This window comes from Poecile atricapillus, chromosome 3 (assembly GCF_030490865.1).
Source record: "Poecile atricapillus isolate bPoeAtr1 chromosome 3, bPoeAtr1.hap1, whole genome shotgun sequence".
NCBI lineage: Eukaryota > Metazoa > Chordata > Aves > Passeriformes > Paridae > Poecile > Poecile atricapillus.
This window is the reverse complement of record NC_081251.1, coordinates 44448881-44472444: the sequence shown is the minus strand read 5'-3', so window position 1 is coordinate 44472444 and position 23564 is coordinate 44448881. Positions and strand designations below refer to the sequence as shown.

At 38.9% G+C, this 23564-nt stretch overlaps 1 protein-coding gene across 5 annotated transcripts in view; it reads left to right on the top strand.

Moving 5' to 3' along the window:
* The first annotated feature begins 1449 nt into the window (after positions 1-1449).
* ATG5 (autophagy related 5) overlaps positions 1450-23564 on the top strand; it is a 72032-nt gene continuing 49917 nt past the window's right edge. For 2 of the 5 annotated variants that reach the window (XM_058835053.1, XM_058835056.1), the window contains exons 1-6: positions 1450-1555; positions 2239-2393; positions 7830-7957; positions 14356-14434; positions 19913-20002; positions 20129-20291. In XM_058835053.1, coding sequence (XP_058691036.1) covers positions 2286-2393; positions 7830-7957; positions 14356-14434; positions 19913-20002; positions 20129-20291 — 568 coding nt within the window. In that variant the 5' untranslated portion in view covers positions 1450-1555; positions 2239-2285. Of the gene's footprint in view, positions 1556-2238; positions 2394-7829; positions 7958-14355; positions 14435-19912; positions 20003-20128; positions 20292-23564 lie in introns of those variants that run through there. The other 3 variants (XM_058835054.1, XM_058835055.1, XM_058835057.1) reach the window with 3 other exon arrangements.

Below are 23564 nucleotides of genomic sequence, written 5' to 3'. Positions count from 1 at the left end.
CTCTCATCCCAATGTGCCAAAACACCGCTCTGAGATGTTCGCTGCAGTTGTACATCGTGCCACAGAACAGCCCAGCTTTGGCAACTGCTAGTGTGTAGCACCAAAGGACACACATCCCCCTTGGGAATTATGATGTTCCCTGCCACGAGTGTTGATCTTCCCCTGCACTCCTACAGTTGTAGGAGTTGACATCCGAGATGGCGATTTGCAAAGCGACAGAATTGTGGGAGATGTTCTTTGAAGAGCAGAGGTGGAATTCACTGTGAACTCGCACCTACTGAGATGATAAAAACCAATCCAGAATGATGCTTTGGTATGCAAGAGGTGTCACTGGTGGCAACAGGTGCTCCTCATCCTCCTGTGATCATGGTATAAAATCACAGAATTACAGAATATGAAGGGGTGGATGGGATCTTAAATATTATCTAGTCCCAGTCTGCCGTGCCACGGGCAAGGATACTTCCCACTGGAAAAGGCTGATCAAGGACTTATCCAACCTGGCATTGAACTCTGCCAGGCTGGGGCACCCACAACTCCCTGAGCAACCTATTCTAGTGCCTCACTACCCTCACAGTAAGGAATTTATTCCTAATACCTTAAATAAATTTCCCATCTTTCAGTTTGCACCCATTCCTCCCTGTCCTATCAGTACAGTTCCTGAGACAGAGTGCCTTTCTGGCTTCCCAGTAGGCCCCTCAGACACTGGAAGATTGCCACGAAGTCTCCACACAACCTTCTCTTCTCCAGGCTGAACAGCCCCACTTTTCTCAGCTTCTCGCTGTAGAGGAAGGGCTCCAGTCCTCTTATCAACTTTGTGGCCTCCTCTGGACTTGCTCCATCTATCACAGTGGGTAAGATCTACTACAGAAAAAGTCACAGAATAGTCTGAGTTGGAAGGGACCCATCGAGTCCATCCTGGCCCTGCACAGACACGCCATAAAGTCACACGATGAGCCTGAAAGCATTGTCCAAACGCTCCTTGAACTCTGCGAGGCTTGGTTCTACGATTGCTTCCTTGGGGAAGTGGGAAAAAGAACAATCGGGTAAGAGAAAACAGAGATTAAGTGCTTAAAATCCTCAAACGCGCGGTCCATCGGCTGCACGGCCCCGCCGATGCCTCAGGAGCGGGCCCATGGCCGGGTCCAGTACAGCTGCAGCCCTGCGACTCTCCGCCTCCAGCACTGCCGCTGCAGCACCGCCAGCGCTCCAGGAGCGGCTCGGGACCGACCCCGGGAGCGGCTCGGGACCGACGCCGGGAGCGGCTGCGATGCCGACTCCGGGAGCGGCTGCGATCCCGACCCCGGGAGCGGCTCGGGACCGACGCCGGGAGCGGCTGCGATCCCGACTCCCGGCTCCAGCCCTTCCCACCGGCCCTGCCGGGACCCACCCCGCCGCTTCCGGCTTCCGGCGCCGGCGGGGCGGGCTCGCGGGCCGGGCGGAAGCCGCGCGGCGGGCGGCGCGTGCGCGGGGGCGTGGCCGCGGCGGGGGCGCGGCCGGCGCTCAGTTCCTGCCCCGCGCGCGGGCGGGCAGGCGGGTGTCGCCGGTCGCGACAGAGGTAACGGCCCGGCCCGGCCCCGCGGCCCCTCGGCGGGACTGCCCGGCTGGGGCCGTCTCCAGGCTCGGCCGCTGCCCGGGACAGCGCGCCTGGCGCTGCCGCCGCGGTGCTCCCCGGTCCGGCCCCGTGGGGCGGGAGCGCCGCTGATTCACCTCGGGCAGCTGCCGGCAGTGGGGAGGGAGGGAGGTGGACAGATAGACAGACCGACCCCGGGGGGCCTGGCCGGGCCCCGGACGCCCCCGGGTCTCAGCGCGGTGCTAGGCGATGCTGGGGCCCGTCCTGCGGCCTCGGTGACCCCCCGGGCCGGGAGAGCCCGGCTCAGTTCCGTGTTCCCGGTCGCCCTTCTGCGGACACGGGCTCTGCCCCGGCACCGGGGCCTCTGGGGGTGCCGGGAGGTGCGGGGCGGTAGCGGGAAAGGACCTTTTGCCTCTGCGGCTGGGGCGTTATGCAGCCTTAGGAAGTACTCATTTACGTTTCACTCCTTATCCACCATGTGTTTGTAGTTGGGAGCTTAATTCATCCCGTTTTTTGTACCAAGTGATGCATTTAATGCCCCGGTGACAGCGTTGGTCAGCCTGCATGACCGTAGTTACGGGAGAACCTTTAACAAGATGTATTTTCTTTGCAGTGGTACTGACTTGTTTTTTTTTCGGGGGGTGGGGGGGAATGGGTTACATTTGTAGCTGAAGAAACAAATTGATCTACATGTGCTTCACTGTTCATTGGAAGAATGACAGATGACAAAGATGTACTTCGAGATGTGTGGTTTGGGCGAATACCGACCTGTTTCACTCTGTATCAGGATGAGATAACTGAAAGGGAAGCTGAACCCTACTATGTGAGTATGACAAAGGCAGTCACAAATAGTCCAAGATCCTGGTTATGTTTGTTTCCTTCATTCTCATCACGTGTACTACTGCATGTTGTGAAAAAAACCCAATTCTTTTCTTATTCTGGTAGCTTCTGAAAGTAAACTTATAGCCATGCTGTGTGACTTTATCTTTCTTCACAGCAAATGGAAAACTTCAGGCTTGTTTCAGTAGTGACAGAAACTTATCACAGATAATTTAGATCGTTGAAAAAACTCTTAGAAAGTCAGTCAGTGACTAGGTTAAGGAGGAGGCTGGATGTGAATTTGTATTTTCTTGGATAATGAAGAGTCGAAGGGAGAGAACTTGTATTAATGCAGAAATAATTTAGTCAGACTTAGGAAATCTTCAGCGTTAAGGTTGGTCACCTGTGTGACACACACTCCTAATGAACACTGGCTCTGTGGATGACTTCTCGTTTTCTTTTCTTTAAAGTCCAGCAGCCATGAGAGATCTAGCTCAGAAGTAGGAAGAGCAACTATAATGGCTAAACAGAACACTGCCTGAACAGGATGGCTAGCTGATGATTAAAAAGGAATGATGGATGTGTTTGAGTTGTAACATGGAAATGCTTTCTATAATGGTGTATTTATTTATAATGTTCTCAGCTGTTTTCATTCTTTCAGCACCTGAAAGACATGTAATTGATAAAGAATGTTAGCCGATTCAGTGAAATGCAAATTTGAAATGTAACAAGTATATGGGAGGGAAATCCTGAACTTCTAATCTTTATGGAATTCTAAAATTCTTAAGTCTTATTGTATCCCATTCCCCACTGGATATAACTTTTTTTTCCTGTGTTCTATAGCATCTTTGTGTCATCAGTTTCTCATTTGCATGTGTTGTTTTGAAACGTAACAAACTATTAGTGCTTTTTGTTCAGCAGTAATAGTGCTCATCTTTGTATATTTTATTTTCATCACTGGTAAAAGATAAGCACTTTGCTTCATATTTTTTGACCTATTGCCAAATACATCTAAGATACCTAAAAGTCTCAGACTTCAAATTTTACATAGGAGTTAAAATATATTTGCATGCTTCGTGTAAGAGCTACTTGAAAGGTATGAGTTGAAGTTCAGAGGTTTACAGCCTTGATCTGTTTAACATTGGCATGGAAACCATGAAGCCATGTTATCCTTGTGGTTTGGCTGGATTTCTAAGTCAAGGAAATCGTGTTAAGGTCATAGGATTTCTTTTATTTACTCCACATAAAGTGTGCACAAAAATTCTCAACGTTTAATTCTTTGTTTCTGCAAAATGCAGTTTCTTGCGGATGACAGTTCTAAAATTTTAGCTTCTTCATTTTTCAGTTCACGTTGGAGCTGGTGTTACAGCTTTGTGTCTTCAGAGGGACCAAGGATTTATAATAGTGTAAGGCAGAATAGCAGTCAAGGTTTTATGTCATGGTATAGCTCTGATAGTTTCAGAGTGTGTTTGTATTAATGTTTTTGTTCAGATTTGAAATAAGTCTTCATCCTTTCCACTTCCTGTGCCCAGGTTGGCATCACAGAGCAGTCAGCCCATGGGCTGAATCGTTTTCACGTGAAGCTGACGCAGCAGATGGTTTGCAGCTGCTAATGGACGTTTAGTGTATGGGAGCAAACCTGAGCTAAATCAAAATAAAATAAAATTATGGGTAAAGTAGGAAAGTAATGTAGTTAACATTTCCAGCCCTTGACATTAGCTCTTCAGCTTTACATGTCTTCTCTTACTTGTTAGTATAGATATAACCTCTGTATTTCAGATTGCCTTTCATAAATGCAAAGACTGCATGGGGAGGAAATACTGGCGTCATTAAGATGAGAGAGGATAAAGGATTCTGCTCAGTGGAACTTGCTTTATGAAGATGAAGGATGACATAGACTTGGAGGGTGAGGGGTTAGAAAACAACCCAGAGTCTGTGGGATGGATTTCAGTTTTTGTGAGTGGTGTGACAGGAGAGCCCTGTCTGTCAGATGGGTTAGTGCAGCACAGGTGCTGAAGCATGTGTGTGTCACCTAGTGGCACTGCACAGGGGTAGGACAAATAATTGAAAATTAACTTGTCTATCCTTTGGAAAGAGTGGTGACATAAAGACTGTGCAGCCCTGGTAGCCCACTGTCCTATGTCTTAATATAGTCACGTAGTGTAGGTTTCTGCAGTTATGCTAGAAATGGATACATCAGTTTTCTTTGGAGTGTTTCATGCAGATGCTTACGTTTTGCGTGGCAGCGTATTTAGAAATAGTTTGCTTGAACTACTTTTGTTGCTGATTTATCTGATTTTTTTCTCATCCTGAAATTGTTATGCTTTTTTTTTTTAAATGATATACTGTTTGCCTCTTGGTGCAAGCAACAGTTAGAGAGAAGGGGGTGAAGGAAGTGTACAGGAAGCAGAGACTCATTGGCTGAGATTTGTCAGATGTATAAAGAACAAAATTACAGCAGGGTACAATCTTAGAATGATGCTCTGCCCAAGGGACTGGTCTTTAACAGGATCACTCTTTAGCTTGCTTGGTGTCAAAAATATTATTTTAAGGTATCTGTAGGAGAGAGGAATGTGAAACCATTCCACATTAGGATGTTTTGTTTCATATCCCTTGACACTTTAGTGATGAGATCAGTCTAGTTCCTGTTAAATCTGTAATTTTTCTGTTTCAGTGTTTTGTATGTAAAAATACTGCATGCTCTGCAACGAAACCTGTGGATATACCTGGAGAGGTACTCTCTACACAGTTATATTGCAAGCATTTACTTAGGCATATAAGGAGTTCTTTGTATTTAATTTAACCTCCTGGTTAATAAGAAAACATTCCTGGTTGTTGTGATTAAATACTGTAGTAATACATAATATTGAAAAGGAAGGTGTTGTGGTTTGTGTAATTTTCGGGGGTGACATTTAGGGATGGCTGCAAGGATTTGTTCTGCTTGGTGATGTATTTGGAGATTTACTTTCTTAGTTTAATGAAGAGAACTCATGATCTTATTTGTTAGCTTTCAGTGGGTGGGGAAGGGACATTAAAAGGAGTAACAAACTGAAAATGTGTTTAAACTGCTCTTAAAGATCTCACTTAACAGATTTTGCATCCTTGTAAATATTTAAGATAATTAAAACTAGAAAAGTGGTAGAATTGGATCCTTTCATTACTCCTATGGAAGGGGATAACTATATCAAGGTAGAAGAACTGGGGGGACCAAACAAAGAGTTCAGTAGGTTCTACAAATGCTCAGCATCTCTGGGAAACAGTTAATTAATGTTAATCTGATTAACTGTTGTGTTTTGTACAGTTGTACAGTTTTTGTTAATGCCTTTTGGGAGTACTGGTCACGTTCTGTTAAGTTCAGTTGAATGCTGTTTAGTTATTGTCTGTGTTTTCTAATTGTGCTGAAGTAGAAACTGGGTTGTTCTTTCACAGTGTAAACCAAGGCAGAATATTTTACAGAGGAAGTTCTGCAATTTAAATTATGTGAAACACTGTTGCAATAAATAATGCTTTAATGATAAATATATTTATCAATTAATGATAAATATAATGATAAATATATTTATCAATTCCAGCATGGCTGTGCTACATGCAACATGCTGAAAATTGGTGTTTTTAAGAGTCCTAATAAATCTCATCCGAGTACACCAGCACTAATTTAACTGTACATATCATGCAGAAATAACATTAAATTACTAAAAATATGTGGGTGTGATTGGTACAGTCTGGACTAGATTGTCTCGAGAACAATCAGTGAAGATATGTGGAATTAGGTAAATAAAGGATAAGCTTATGTTGTCATCTAAGTACGAAGCAATTCTTACTTGAATGTGTACATAACTTCATTGGATTTATTGAGTTTGTTTGCCTTTTAAAAATGAAACCTGTGTTTTGATTACATTGCTCCTATGACACAAGGTAGAAACAATGTGATGATGGTAATAAAAGCAGCAGATGGAAAAAGAAAACCATATGGTACATGAAAAATGGAGTGTTAACTGACATGATGTCTGTGATAGTGGTGAGACTTGGCCTTATGTAATTTTAGAAAATTATAAAATTTAGCTGTGTCACAGATGTAACCTAATGTGGCATTATCAAAAAGATGAATCTGTTCTTCTAAGAACTTGATGTGCTCTCAATACTTCTTTATGTATTTACAATACATATTGTAGTATCATGGCCAAAATATTATCTGATTTATATATCAAAGTGTGGTCTAATTATTGGAGAAATTCTGGAGCAGTGTTGCAGCAGAGATCAAGTTTTCTGTCAGGCAGAATATAACCTTACACAGTTTGGGAGGTCTGCACTGCAAACATTCATTTAGGGCCTGGCATTATTCATATACCAGAAAGAAAATATTTTAAAGAACAGCACTGGTTATGAGGAACAGTGGAAAACAAATATTTCTCTAAACATGCAAAATATAGTCTATATATATCTTAGGCCCATCTATTTTATTAATAATTATGAAGCAGAAGTTTACAGGATGGACACTATTAATTTAAAATGTCTGCTCTAAAGTGAATGGATATTTTACAGGGAGGTTAATCTTTACTGAGATACTGAAAAGCATTGTTTGTTAATGCTTACAGATTGATTTATCTCTAGTAAATGTGCCACACAGTCATCAGTCAATTCACTGATTGATAGAGTGCTTAACCACTCCTGGGGATAAGGCTTTTAAAAAAATGGTAGGGAAGATGTTGCAAATAAAAATAGCACAACGTTCTGATTTGTATAGTATGCACTTGAGAAAATAAGATAGTATATGACAAAGCTGTAAGAATGTGTCCTCTGATTTTTTCAACTAAGAACATATTTACAGTTTTCTTTCTGATTTTAGTTGCTGGGTGAAGGTTAAATTGTGGAAGTATAGTAGTCTTGACTAATAGGTTGAACTGACGAACCCAATGCAAAGAAAATGGAAATTGCCAGCTATTGGAAGTACAAAACACTTGGAAACCAAACCCTTAAGCATCTAGTTTTCATTGGCTTTTTTTTTTTTTTTCCTTGTGCAGGAATTTCCATTTTGAAATAACAGCTGATGCACAGTTGCTCATTCTTTTCAATAAGAAGTTAGAATCGCTTATGTGTTCATATGAAAAATGTTTAAAACTTCATTATTTAAATACAGAAAAGCAGAAATTGAAATCCACTTTTCTCCCCACCACCCCCCTGAAAGAATCAATAACTTAGTTTTTTACTTTTTTTTGGTATTAATATATTGGGTACTGCTATTCTGCATCTTCTGAGTGCTTTATTTTGTAGCCTTTCATTGACCATTAAAAAGTAAACTGTCTGAAAGACCTCTTACCTTAAAAAGGGGTAGAAGAGAATGCTAACTGCATTTTGGTTATGTAAATGCATACTTGTTACAAATTTTTACTAGTTTAGAGTATTTTATTTACACTTAAAGCTTCTATAATTTTTTTTTCAGTTGCTTTTGCCGAGGGTAAGCTACTTGACACTGGTAACAGACAAAGTGAAGAAACACTTTCAGAAAGTTATGAAACAAGAGGAAGTTAGTGAAATATGGTTTGAATACGAAGGTACACCACTGAAATGGTGAGTTTATTGAACTTTGTACTTTATGCAGTTTATCACATAGAGAGTTCCCAGGCTGAGCACAGTGTCAGTAGTTTTCCTAAAGGAATCGCTCCCTTGAGTTTCAAAGACGGCAAAAGAGGAGAAGGGTAAGAAATGCATGCTTTTGGGGGAAAACAAAAGAAGGTTTAATGTTGAGCATTTTTATTTATTCTTCTTGAATTTTTACTTTATGTGTAAGACAGAGGTGTTGTGCTGCACTTACTGGTTTTGTTCTCCTTGTTACCGTAATTCAGAATGCTTGTGGTTTTGGCTTTACCGTTGCTTGCAGCAGAATTGCCAAATAAATCTTCCTTTAACGTATTCCATCTTCCTAGAGGATGCCTAGTAACACAGATAGGAAGTAATATTTCTGGAGTCTAAATGCAAATAGCTTATATGCATGACAGTAATAAAACATGAGTAGCCTTCATTGTTCACTGGTGTGATATGCCTGCACTGTAAAAATCTAATACTAATCTGCAAGTGTTTGTTGAATTCAATTAGTTCAAATTTACTGAACTAATTGCTGTTGATCCTGTTTTTATTTTGTCCGATGGTCTATTAAAACTATTTTCTTTTGGGTTTTTAGTTTGTTGGGTATTTTTTGTAAGAGTTTAGGGACTTGGACTGATATTGTTTCATTTAATTAATTTTCATAAATACTTTTTATCAGGTTTTCTACTTCTTCTGCTGTTAAAGAGTTTTAAAGAAAATATTTTGAGAGCTTCAGTGTTTGTTAGTTCTGTATAGATAGTGTCAGCCCTTCAGAAGGTATTTAGTATTTTGAATGATGAAGAGATTTTTATCTCTTTTTATTTTCTGTATCATCATAGGAAAGAAAACTAGTGATTTTTAAAATTTTACTGAACCTGGATTATTTTGTGATTAGCAAGCATCACATCATGGAATCCCTGTAGATTTGGTGATGCAGTAGATCTCTTCTAGTCTTTTGTTTCTTTGAGACCAACCTAGTGTAAACCTTGAAAATATGTAAATAGAATCTGATAAAAATGATCTCTTTAAACTTTTATTATAACTGTCTGGCAAAACCAGCTTTAGACCTCTAAATAAATTATTTAGAATTTAACAAGAGATGGTGTCTTATGTGCCACATTAATGTTGAGTCATGATACTACCTAAATAAACAGCAAGGTACCACATTTATCCTAGTGTGTTCATAATCCCAGGTAAATACTGGGAGAAAACTAGTTTTCACTGAAGTTGTAACAAGAAAGGAAAGAGAGGCTTTGTACTTTAACCAAAAATAGATCGATATTTTCTGTAAGTTTTCAAATACCATGATGTTTAAACTAGAATTAAAGAAACAAACTGTACAATATAGGTATAGAATAAAAATGTAGTTTGTAATTCTAAAATTAAGTGAAGAGTTATTAAATTTATTGAATGTAGAAATGAAAATAAATAGTTTAATGATGATCTGCTAATTAAAACTCTTGTCTTCCAGAAAAAAAAAGCCTATTCTGCCAGGAACAGCTCCACTGATTTCGGTGGAACTGCTTTTCTAAGGAAAGTGCTATTTGTAAAGCCGTATTTTAGGAGAATGGTAATCCCATAAAGAGCCAACGCTTCTTCTGGGGAAGACCTAAACACCACAACTGAGAATTATGCTGAGCTAGTAGTTGGTAGAGAAAGAATAGTGGGCATTCATGTTTAATCCTTTTAGCTATGACTTGTGCATTCAGAATCAAAAATAACTTGTTAATAATATTGTTTATTCTAATTATTTACTTTGCCCTGTGAGGTCTTAATGCTTATAGTCTGTGCAGTTTCATACCTAGTTGGGATGACATCTCTATCTGTTCAGATGCAGCTCTTCCATTTTCCAGTGGGATTTTGGAGGAAGTCTGAAACAGTTTGAACTTCAGGCTCTGCAGTGTGTTGGTCAAGTTCTTAAAGGGAAATGAACCTCTCCAGGCCTGGAGTTACATGGGGCTGGCCTCTTTTTCCTGCTGAAAGTGTTGGGATAGGGGAAGATGGATTATTTGCCCACAGGAGGTGTGTGCTGGGCGAGGGTCTGTGTCACCAAAGTAAGGAGTCTCAGGAACAGATTATCAGACTGTGCAGCATTAAAGACTACAGAAGGAAGTGGATCAAACCTCAGACCATCCTGCAGCTACAGGAGGCTAAGCCTACAATCATATTGAAGGAGATGCAGGCAAAGACTGTTAGAAAGCAGTCTCCTAAGATTTGGAAGAGCTGGAAGTTTATGACTTCTCGCAACAAGAGGAATGTTCCTTCTGCACCTACATTTCTCTAAGTACAGCACAGGTTCAGTGCTCTGGCTGCAGGTGAAGGACTGAAACTGTTGTCCAGTGATGCATCTGGTATGTCTGAGCCTGAACTGTGTAGGGGCACCAGGAGGAAATGAAAAATTAAGTCAAAAGTCTGTATTCTGCTTACTATCCTTTCTCTAGGACTTTTAACTCTTCCATTTTGTGATCACTGCAGCTAAAGCTGCCACTGATTATCACAACTCTTTTGTTTGAACTGATAAGTAACAGATGAGCTTTGGGTTATCTCTGGTTCATCCAGTGCCTGTATCAGGAAATCTTGACTAGTTGTGTCCCACTGTGTTGCTTTTCCAGCAGATGAGAGTTTAACAGGAACGAGGATCTGTGATGTAGACACTTACTGAGTTTTTTAAAGAAGACTTTATCTATTTTCTCACCTGGATTGCATGATCTGTTGCCCTTATTAGTCCTTCCTCTGTTCCTGAACCACAAGAACTCGACCAACCTGTTGCCTGTCCTATTAAGTTTCATACATCTAAGCTGCTGCCTGACATGGAAGACAACCCTCTGTCCTCATCTGCCCTGCCTGCGTTTACTAAGCAGCTTATGTCTGTCCTTCCACAGCAGTATTCCAGTTGTGCAAGCTGTCTAGCTGTACCTCAGGTAGCCCTCTCCCAGTAATGTCATAGCATGTACAACTGTAGTTTTAACTGCTTGTTTCCCAAGCTATGTTCTCTTACGTAGTTGTGGTGGGCTCTCTTCTGCCTTCTTTTATAATTTTGACATCTCCCTTGTAGCTGTCACCTTTCACCACTTGCTATCCACCCATGTCAATTAATTTCTATTTATCTGCGGGTTGTTATTTACGCTTCCGTTTTTTATGGTCTTAAAGCTCTCACCAGGTTGGGAAACCTTAAGGCAAAGATACTTTTGTCTGACTTAGAGATTCCATCTCTCCCTAGCTGTCCATTATCCCCAAAGAGTATCCTATGTCTCTAAAAGCCAAGTAAGTCGTTGTTGCGCCAGCTGCATAACCAGCTCCTGACCTGCAGACACCTCTCTGAACCTGTCTCCTTTAATGGCAAAATTGTGGAGATACCTCCTTTTGTAGAGTCACTTTTGAAACTCTAAGGGGTTCTGATGCAGTGCTTAAAATTTGTGCCCATGTGGGTAAACAGCAAGTATTAATAAGCCAAGCTGATGACAACTTTGCCACTCTGCAACTTTTGAACAAGCAGCAAACCTCTGCAGGTTAACAAGTAAAGCTGGAATTTGGGGCTCTCTCCTCTGTCGGATGGAGTCTCCTAGTTCTATGACAGCTTCCTCTGCCTGTGGATGTGCTATTCAGACAGCTCTGATGCTTCTTCAGAACTTCCAGCCTCTTTTCTAACACTGAAGCACTGGCAGTGGATGGAGAAGGCCTGCCCTCTCTTGGCCAGAGGTTAAGGAAACTTTTCTGTCTGTCCACCCAGGAGCTGCTCTGGCAGTCACACACTTGGGCCCCCTGAGCTGGGACTGAGGCCTCTTTGCAGTAGGTGGTTCCAGGGAGCCGATGGGTGCCTTGCTCGGCTCCCTGAGCACCCCAGAGCCGCACAGTCCGACAAGGCTTCCTTACCCGCTCGACCCTCGGTTCCCATAGCGGAGCCTCAGGTGCCTGGATCCTTCAGAGACCTTAGTCATGGTGTAACAACAGAGTAACAGCTTGAACTGGCGCCCCTGAGCAGGGACCCCAAAACAAGGAACCCCTGGGCTTTTATACCCTCAGTCTGTGTGTGATAGTGTGGGGCTTTTTCTCTGTGTCATTGGCTCCTGCCATGTCCCTGAGTGACCAGTCACCTGGCATGAACACAGGTCCCTGTGCCCTTTCCTGTGCAAAAGGTCAGCACCAGTTCTGACCTCTTTTCTGGGGCTCCCATCACCCAGAGCTCAACCTGCAGCTCCCTCTGCAGCTGCACACTGAGCTACTGGCACTGAATGGATTCCTCAAGACCAGAGTTCACACAACTCTGGTCCTCCCCGTCCTGTGAGTCTCCACTGACCACTCCAATGACTACTGACACTTTCTCTCCAGATTCTCATCTCTGTGAGATCTTGGTGAAGATGCCATTATCTCTATCTATAATCTCTGTATCTTCCCTGATGCAGTGCAGCCCCCTAACTTCCTGCAGCTCCGTAGTTTGCTTGTGACATAGCTCCTCACTTCCTCTAGGCAAGGACATTTCCTCTGCTTCCTCCAAACCTCAGGAGAGGTCCCAAGCTCTTCTGGCAGTTTGAAACCTGGAGAGCTGCAGCCTTTCTCAGGAGCTCTCCCTGACTGATCCCAATCTGTGTTGGAGTAGTTTCTTCAGCAGATGCTAGGGGATGACACTGCAGCTTGTTTCCATCCTGTCTGAACACTTTCACATGGCTTTCAGTGGACTTTTGTGTGGGTTGTGTTCTAGCCCTAATTGTATAGGTTGCTCTCTAGTGCCAACTGGATGGGTACTTGACCCTTCCTGTTCATAAATTAGCAGAAGACAAAAGGTCAAAGTACCATTTATTTAGGCATCTATTAAGTCTGCAAAGCACAGGGATTTTACTAAAAAAATTTGATTACATGAACTTCACTTAGTGATCTTATCTGATTAGAAGATATAAGTGTAAGCCAAAACCTGATACAGGAGTTTTTGTGTGGCTTTTTTGTTGCTTTCTTTTTCTTAGTTACATGTTTTGCTGTATAAATTGAAAGTAACTGGAAGTAATTTTCTTATTGAAAATTTGTGGTCATCTAATTATCAAATCTGATTTTTGTTACTTAACTCACCTGGAAAACCACTCTTTCATGGAGCTCTTGCTGACCTGTTAAGTCTTTAGGACATGATTGGCAGTTAGTAGTTAAAAATCTGTGGTAAAAACTTGAGCATTAGCAGTGAATCAGGATAAATCTGGATGTGCATCCTCTTTATTCTCAGGTAAGCTCAGGAACTGTAATAGTATTTTGGGTTTTATTTTGAAGTTGTGGTGAATTTGTCTTAGCTTTGGGGTGGCTCACCTGTAGAGGGTGCTAAAGCACTGTTGTGTGAAAGTTTCACCCATCTGGAAAATGGCTTGGCACAGGTGCTGTTAAAGCAACACTCTCGGTTAGTATTCTTGGGACTTCCAAAACTTATGTACATGCTTGGGTCTGTGACTTCTGATCAGTCCCATTTAATTCAGTGAAACTATTCACTTTACAGTTTAGCGTATGTTTCTCTCTTTGTAGGATGAAAAGCATAATAAGGCTCTTTGGGTTATGATTTTTCAGAGATAGGAGAATGAGTCTTGGTATGTTGAACGTAAAAAAAAAAATATATTTTATCAAAAATCTTGCCAATATCTGAACAAAGAGCTTTTTTTACAATGCCTGTGGAGGTTTTGTGTATGTGATATATGTTCCATATACTGCTGGGGGCTGTTTATTCTAATGAATTTAAAGGAGAGAAAGCTATGAGACAGAAGTGAATATTTGTCAGAAGCAAACTTTTTTGTGTAACTCCTTTAATCTAGAATACCATTGAGATACAAAACTCCAATTATTTTTTTTTTTCTCCTTTTCATTCTTCTTAATTTGATACTAAAGATACAGAGTTGATCTTGATCGATCATCTTTCAGCCCTTTAACAGATACATAATTTTTTCACTCGTCTACTTATTCTCTGCATTGATGTATCAGATGTGTAGGAGAAGGAAAGGATGTTAAGGGTCAGTGTGGTATAAACCCAGGACACTCAAGCATCTGAAAGCATGTGTGCTTTTCTGTGAGACCAGCTATTCCTGGTCTGATGCTTTTTAACTAAAAGTACTGTTTTGGAAAGTTCCACAAAGCAGCTGTAGGCTACTTGAGGCGGTTGCAAAAGTAGCAGTGTTTTGTGGGCACATCTTAGAGACCACTGTTTAGATATTGAACATGTTCATTCCAGACTTGATTCTGCCTGTCAGTCATCTAAACTTGCCTGTATAACTTTTCTAATAAAGCAATAAAAAATGCTAATTGTGGGAGTAAAACAGCTATTTTTTGAGTGTGTGTGCAAATGCAGGTGTGTTAACTGTGATATGTAGAAGTAAAAGCACAGCTTCTATATTAAATTAATATCTTGTCATTTTTAGGCATTACCCAATTGGTTTACTCTTTGATCTTCACGCATCAAATACAGCCCTTCCTTGGAGCATCACAGTGCATTTCAAGGTAAATTGATATAGAACCTTTTTTTAAGAACAAGTGAGCATGAGATTGCATGACATTTGGAAGCTAGGAAAAAGTTTCATAACTATTTTATAAAACATGTGAATGGTGTGATTTGAAAGGGAGAATATCCATTGTTCAGGAAGCATTCAAAGGTTTCTGTAAATCTGCAGCTGTTTTCCATGAAATTGTGTGTGCTTTTACTGGACTTTCCATAGAAAATTATTCTATTACAATCTCAAAATCCAAAATTGTTTTTCAAGTTATGAGGCTTATGATAGAAGAACTTTCTGTAATGTTTTTAATTTAATTGTCTTGAGTTGACTGAAGATTGGGAAGATTGAGAAGTGCTTGTCCTTTTAGGCATAAAAGAGCATGGAGATGCATTCCATGACTTCAAAGATTTCTACAGCTGTTGTACTTAATGTTGGTCTTTTAGAGAACTGAGTGAAATGAGTTGGTCTTGTGACAGCTTAGTCACAGGAGAGACATTATTTTGATTATGCACTGTAAACCCATTTGGTATGACTTAGTAGCACTACTGATCTTTGCTCAGAATGGAACTTGAACAGGGTTAGCTTTGGTCCAGGATTCTTGCATACTTTGAAGTGCACTGAGGCAATAATTCCAGGTATGTTTTGAGGTCAAAAGCACAACTACAAATCATAATATTTAACTTTGAAATGTTAATTTCTCCATTGTAAAAGAAACAGTGCAATAGGAAAACTGATCTGATGGATAATGCTACATTAATAGGCTTGATTTTTGTGCGTGAGAGATTTGAGTGGAATGAAAAGTGTATTGGGAAGCACTTGCATTGCATATTTTCATTGAAACAATTCTCAAAGGTGTATTAGAAAAGCTTTTTCCAAGAGTAATTGATTAGTATTGGAAGTGTACACTGAAACCATCCATTCTTATTATGTGTATTTCTATGTGTTGAAACTTCTAAAATGATTGACTTAATGGATCTGAAGTTGGGGATATTTTTTAAACTATTGTAATTGCTACACTTGTCTGATAAATGTCAGAGGGATGTCCTGGGATGAGGAAACTTCCAGAATGTTCTGAAGAAAATGTAGGGCGTCTAGTTTCATAAATAATGGTTTAATTGTTATGTTCTGAGAGCTCTGGAATATTAAAAGTGGCAGTGAGGGGATGTTGCCATCACAAAGTAGAGGCATCTTGTGAATTAAGTTGCAGCATCACAGTGCCTTTTAATCAGCAACATAAATTTGACTTTAATGTTCTCGTGTTGCTGCTTGCCAAAAAATTAGCTACTTTTAGTTTTTCTCAAAGGTGTACATTAAAGATCAGCAGAAATAATTAACTGCTAAGGTAGTTTTATTTTAAAAGTTGATGTAATTTAGTAATATAATACTGTGGAGTTAGCACCTGCATAATCTCTCTTCCTATTTTGATGTAATCTGAAAGTTTATTTAAATAAAACCCCTCTGAATCCTGAAGTCAAAACATAACTGAAAGATATCAAAGTATGTCAAAATATTGAAGAGGTTTTCATGTGTTACAGTCCCTTACAGCTGAATACTTTAGGTGTGGGATTTTTGACTAGAGTATTCTTTTCATTTCTGTGTAGTTATTCTTCAAATGATGTCGTAATTTTTATTTGGCTTAATTTAACAGTGTTAGATTTTATGGAGTTTAACTTCTGTTGTTGTGGCTGTCTCCTTTCTTCTACCAATGCATGCAGTCAACAACAGATATCTCAAACATCTGTAAAAAGTGTTTTTCAACTTCTTTTTAAAAATCAAACTCCCCCTATCAGGTTTCTTTGTTTGAAGTTAAGAACATGCAAAAGGTTTATTTTTGTTCAGCAGAAGTTTTTAAGTTGATAGATGTTTGTAATTGTCTTCCTGTGTTATGTATGCAGACCAAATCTGAAGAAACAGTTTGTTAATTTGTACTTCCAGTGTGCAATAAAATTACATGCATTGTATCTTGTAAAGTTGAAAAACAGTTGCATTAAATAGTTGCAGAAGGATGAGGCTGAACAGCATACTGGAGTCTGAGAATCATGAGAGGCTGTAGCCTGGGAAGCTGGTTTTGTTATCCAGGTATGGCTTTATGGGAAGGAAGGAAATTCTATCCCTTCCTGTTAAAATCATCTCACTTTGCTCTGTGGCCTGTTTAACACTATTCATGTTCTCAGTGTGGTAACCACCTCTCCAGATTTTGCGCAGTAGATAAGAAATGGTGAACTGCTCTGGAAATAGCAGCACTACTGGGGGAAGAGAATGCTGAGGTTCTGCTGAAGCCATTGTCTGCTGGTGCCTCCCTCTCCACCATGACCTGACGTACAGGAGGAGAGACAGCATCTGTCCTTATGTGACAGTCATCATCTTTGTGGTTTTTTTAGATGAAGATTGGGTCAGGTGGAATGGAAAGATAGTGCTTTTCCATATAGCACATGGATTAATTGTGGAACTGCTAGGAGATATTGTGTAAGCCAGAAATATAAATGGGGTTTTTTTGAAATCAGTCTTCTTAAAGAAAAGACCACTGATGGTAACTAAACACAAATGCATAGATGCACCCCCTGCCACTGGATACATTCCTTATGGTTTTTAATGTCCTATTTTCTGTAAATATAGTCGAATGTAAGTAGACTGTCACAGGATAAACAGATGTTTTGAGAACTAGAACTGAGATATAAATATGGGTGGAATGGAGTTATGAAACCAGACTGTTGAAATTGCCTTGTGATGTTTTTTGGTACGGTTTTATGTGAGAGGTCATTAGTGCTCTTGTCTGTACTGACGATACCTATTTCTTTGTGTTCAGTTCATACTGCAAGGGTATACATATATGTGAAATTAAAAAACAGGATTCCTCGAGCTTTCTAAGAAAATCAGAGTCAACCCTTCATAACTGTTCCTTCAAAGACGCAGGACATGGAGGGAGTAGGACAACACCAATAAGAGTACTTGCATTAAAGCTACTTATATCGTCTGTTAATGCTTTTTTGCAAATTTCTTAGTTGTATATCCAAGAGTGGCTACCAGTTTCTTTACAATTGTCCCTTTCTTCAGGGAACTGGGTAAGTTGTTTATGATTGATCAGTATTTCTTCAGGTAGAAAGAAGGCAAGTAGAATTTTTTTTTTAAAGTACAAGCATGCTGATCTACATTTAAGTATAAAACTTACTGTTTTGCGCCCTGATTGATAAATCAGCAGGGATGCCAAGTTTTCTGCTGGTAGTCTCATGTAGGTGAAACTGTTTCATATGCTTCTTGCAGATGTGCAGTGTTTTTTTAAGTAGTCACTTTCATGTTCAGGCTTTTCAGCTGCTACTCACAGTATTTCATAGAAATGTGTCAGTATTTTCCCACTAAAGAAAAGTGTACATAGCACTGAGAATTAGGAGTGTTTTCTAGTCTTTCACAGTGTTACTTCTTAGAAGCTGGGAAAATTAATCATGCCACACCTAGTTCTACTATTGTATTTAGATTCTTTTTAGTAGCTTAACTACCTTTGACCAATTTTAAATAGATCCTTGCTGTTCTGCAGACTACAGTTTGATGATTTCTGGAACTCATCCTCAGGGAGTAACATTAGCTGCAATTTGAAATTCATTGGAAGAAAGTCAGCAGGAAGATGTCTACCTGTGGAAAGAGAAGAGAAAGACCCTGCAGTTCAATATTTAGACACATGTGTAGTGAAACAGTTGTTGTACCAAAACTATTTTCATAAACTTGGCTAAAACATCAGTTTTTAACTATGAAAGTCAGTTTCTCTAGGGTCTTTTATTACTTGGCATTAGGTACGTACCACTGTTTCTTCCTTTGTTTTGAGGGATGCCAGTGTCTCACTTTGAATTCTTATAGAACTTTTTTGATCTTTAAGTATGCTATTTCTGTCTATTTGTTTCTTCTGGATTGGTTATGAGACCTTACATATTTTTATTTGAGCAAGTAAATTGAACTTCTGAAAGTATTTTACAGGCCTATGCAGATGTCAATTGGCAAGTAACCATCCCAGTAATGTTTTCCTAGTAATCTTGGGCCCAATTATGCTGAGACACTCAGCTTTGTAGGGTAGACGAGGATCAGGGTCTGCCCCAGAAGAACTTTCCTTATTGTTCTGTCTTCTTTAATGTCTTTGTACTTGGCCATTCTCATATAAGAGACAAGATTTACCTCTGTCCTTAGATTTCCAGTCAGCTTAACATACACCAGTCGTAACAATGGCACTCCCTTTTGCAAGTTCAACACCAAATCATGTGAACTTTAGTGGAAAAGATATTAGCAATTTTTTCTTTATGCCCCTGTTTTTGGAAAATACTCATCTTTTTGACCCACAGTTTCCAGACTTTGGGTTCTCCCTGTTGTAATGAGGAAACACTATATGACATACCATTATTTCATTTCCAACTCTTCTCAATAACCTAATGAGGAGGGAGCTATCATTGTTATCCTCAGAATTTCTTTCAGGTAAGGCAATCCCTAGCTCCCTTTTTGATATTTTGGGTTTCTCTATTTTGAAGCAATCTTCACTATTTTTTGGAGGGTTATGTGGCAGAGTGAAGGTAGGGTTTTCTCCAGCGTTAGATTGCTCCTGCTTTGACATGCTAATTATGTTGTAAAAGCCTTTGAAAAATATCCCATTATATGTACTTGTATTTCCAAAATGGTTTTGACAGTCCCTCACAAAAGCTTTTTAAAGTGCTAGTTTGTAATGGCTTAAGAGGAAAGGGCCTCTGGTGGAATAGCATGAGAATTCAAGGATAAAAATGTGGCAAGCCCTTTTTAGGAAGGGGGGAGTACTGATGATGCCACCACTCTGGTGTGGCTCTGAGGTTTGCTCCATTCAGCATGGTCATAAGCAACTGAAAATTAAGGAGGGAATAAAGGTGGGTTTTAAAACTTCTGAAAACTATAGGGACTGGATTTGTGGTAGTGAATGCTTGTGTTATTACAAAATGGCAAATGATAGTATGTGTTGATAAAAGAAAAACTGGAGGAAGGAAAACCACAACCTCTACAATGCTGGACTTCAGTTAATTTCCAAAAAAATCTTTTTTGTATCTGAATGAGATATACTACTGTAACTCCTTAATAAATTCATTATGAGAGGTAGTTGCCATTTACTGAAGGGTTAAGAGTTATTTGAGGAGTGGTAGTTGTGCATCTGTAATGCTAAATGCTGTGTGCCAATGTAACCAAATAAATGGGGTATAAAATCAAGTCACACAGACTAGCAGTCACATGGATTAGTTCAAGCTGGAACTGACAAAGATTTCCAGTATCTCTAAGGAAAAATGTTTGTAAGATATGCTATAGTTCATATATGCGGGTGATTCTGTTTGTTTTTCAAGGAACTGCATGCATAGAAATGGTTGATAAAATATCAGAGAGCAAATATAAATTAGGTGCTTGTCACTAACTTCTCAGTATTTTTTTCCTATTTATTGTCTGAGATTGAATATCTGCTTGAAAACATGTTAAAATTCTGGTTTTACAGAAAGTTGTTGAGCTTTTATTTTTCCTGAAACATTTTCACTGCAACCTGTTTCTTGTCAGCAGAGCGAGAGAATGGTTGTTACGTTCTGCCGTAAGTAGAAGATTCCAGTGTGCTTCTTCTGCATAAATTTATGCCTATTTAAAATAATCATTTATTCTTCATCTTACAAGGTATGCGATGCATTTATTTTTCTTGATCTGTCATTTCTCTTTGTAGAATTTTCCAGAAAAGGATCTTCTACACTGCCATTCTAAGGATGTGATTGAGGCTCATTTTATGGCTTGTATAAAAGAAGCAGATGCTTTAAAGCACAAAAGTCAAGTCATCAATGAAATGCAAAAAAAGGATCATAAGCAATTGTGGATGGGATTACAGAATGGTAAATACCATCAAGTATTAATTATATTCAGGTCAAACAAGCTAATAAATAATTTCTTCAAATTTCAGTTATTGCATGAGATATAAAATGTCATTTTTCTGCAGAATTTTTGTCTAGTGTCATGGAAAGCATTGATGGTTTTGGTGGTTTTTTGGGTTTTTTTTTAATTAAAGTCATCCTTTTTGTGATAATTCAAATGTGCTTTGAGTTATTCAAGGAATTAGTTTGGGTCATGATTCCGTTTTAAAAAACCAAAACTAGCAACAAATCAAAATAGATAAATATTGTGTAGTGTACTTTTGTGCAAATGATGGTTTTTATTTGGGAGACACCTGGGGTGTAAGTATTCAGTATTGGCAAACTTGGACAGTACATAAGAGATTGTCTTCTCTAGTTAATGCTTATGGGTTGTCACTGGTAAACAATACAGATAAACTGTAAAAAAAGTTGTCCAGTAGATTTAATAATTTTACTTTTCTCTCTGCCATTTTTTATAATTGCTTTATGGCTTTCACAAGGACTTCTGCATTAATAAGTACTGACTTGAAAAAGTCAGCGAAATAATTCAGAACAAGATCTTTAATTAGTGTTCTTACTTTGCATAGATGTGTATCAATATTGCAGTGCAAAATAAAACTTTTGTTTGTAGTGCCTTCTGTATTAAGGTTTGTAGAGCCCTGTAAGTTGAAAAGCTTTTGTAAGTATTTCAGAAACTGCTCTCTGGAATGGATGGTCGTGCCACTTTCATTGCATTTTTCTCATCTCCTGAAGCTGTCGTTTATATTAACCCTAGGAAATTTATTTTATGAAAGCATTTTAGTGTAAGTATGAAGATGTTTATTCTGCATTGAGAGAGAGAATACTGAACACTTAGAATTAACATCTTCCTGTATATGTATAATTAAATGCAAAAGAACCTTAGAATGCAAGAAAACTTGAACCATGCTTTTGGTTTAGACAAGAAGATTCCAAGTTAGTTTTGGTCTAGTGTGTGCATTTAGTGAGTGTGTAGCTTTTTTATTTTCGTTGTTGTTTAGTGGTACTGCCTTTCATATTGAAGGTACTCCAGTGATAATTTTGAAGATGAATGGTTATTAGAAACTCTGTTTTTTATTTTTTTTATTTAATTGGAAAAGAGTTAGAAATCGAGGCATTATCTTAATTTGCCATTTGAGTGGTAAGATCTTCAGCAAGGCTGTGCATACCTGCAAAATGAAACAGTACAAGTTAAAGTTCTTTTAACCAGAAGTTACAGAATCTTGATACTCTCAATATTTAAGGTAAGAGGACAGATAAACAGCTTGCTTTTTTTGTGCTCATCTTAGGCTTTATCATTTAGTTGATTATTTGTCTAAGAATATCTTCAGTTGTAGGGAAAGCAGAATTTTTCTGTTTTGCTCTATAATGTTAAGAACAGAGATGGCCTAGCAAAGTTGATTTCAGGGTTTCACTGTACTTAATGAGAAATTGCACCTGTGGAATCTGACACCTGAATGAGAAGTTTAAGCAATCTTTTGAATACTTTCAAATGCTAATTTTAATTTCTCAACTCTTCCTAAAAGAGAAACAAGAAAAGCTTGTGAAACCAAGAAAACTCTTTTTAAACATGTTGTATCTTTCAATATGTTTTTATAGGCTTTCGTTTGAGATGTAATAATTTTAAACCACTTTGTGAAACAGAATGAATGACCACAAAAAAGAAAAGAAAGTAGCATTTGTGATAACTGCTTTGTAAGTAAAGATACATCTGCAGACTGTTTTTTTCTGTCCAACTTCAAACAATTTCCTTCAGTTCTTAATTATAGGAAGTGTTATTTGTTTAATGAGTGATAACATTACATAGAAGACATGTCCTGAATTTACATTTTTGAATAAACACCTATCCAGTTTTGTTTGGAGAAAAATCACTATCAAGTAATTTGTAATTTGGTATAAATATTTCTGCTGAGAAGCAGCTATTTGAACAGATAACGTGTGAAACTTACCAGTTGCTTGTAGATGGCTTTTAAGAGAAGAACTGTAATAGTGAATTTGTGGGAAAATCTTGTGCTGGTAGCAGCTGGTGGTTATTCATATCAACCTTACATCCCTCCTCCCACCACTTCTGGTTTTATGTTAATCTGATACCAAATCAGGAAAGAAAATATATTCTTCTATTTTGTGCTGTGTTTTTTATTGCTCTTCATAGACAATTTCTGAATCACAAACCAGATAATTTCTGAGGTAGAACTCTTCTTTGGGACAGGTACATTTTTGACCAGCCGCAGAGGTCTGTCTATCTGTGGTAGGGAAGCGATAAAAGCAGACTATGCGGCTATACTGACCTTTGTTCCTTTGTATGAATTGTTAAAATTCTTTGGTCAGAATTCATGGAAAATGTTACTACTGTTTTTGCTTTAATATAGTTATGGCCATTTTTACCATGGATGAAAAGGATTTTCAAGTGGGTGGGTTTTTTTTCTTCTTGCCTTTTGTGTGGAAAAATAAAGGCTTTCAGCTTTGAAACTCTAAGACTCTATGGGCCTGCTGATGACTCAGGATCAAACGAATGAAATCCCAACTGTTTCCAGGAGGAGAGCTGTATTTTTTGCATGGTTCAAAGAATTAATATCTATAACTTCAGTATATAATGGTTCTAATAAATGAGGGGATTTAGATTCAACACATCTGCTTTTTATCAGTTGTGGACTAACAGAAGCAACTGTACCCTGAAGTTTTCACAGGCATCATTTATAACCAACAAAGACTGTACTTGGTGTTTCTGATACATGAATGGGAGAAATAAGCAGTAAAATCTCATAACTGTTTTAAGGTTTCTTTTATATATTATGAAATATAATGAAGTCATTATTTTACTGAAAATATTATGGAAAAAGAATGTAATGCTCATTCATGCTGTAGGGTTTACCAATAGTTAAGCGGCCGTATTGAATTGTTCTTATTAGAGGAGAAAAATCCTGCAAGCATTCAGAATATTCAATATCTCTTTCTTGCCTTACTGACAGAATCAGGCCTGTGTTGTCTTGCATTTAATTCCAAAATTTATCTAAACTATTCTTGGGTTTTTGAGAGGCAGAATTTGTGTTTGTTTTCGGTTATCTCGTTTCTGTTTAGAAATGTTCGAACTGCAAAAAAGAAAGCGTCTTACAGCTTTTCTTTTGCTGCGTACACTTGACCCACTCAGTTTGATGGGCATGTTTCTCCTCTTCATAGAGAACTGATGGAAGCAGTGCTGTTCTTTCCCTCATGGTGAGCATGCTTTGGTAGCTGAGC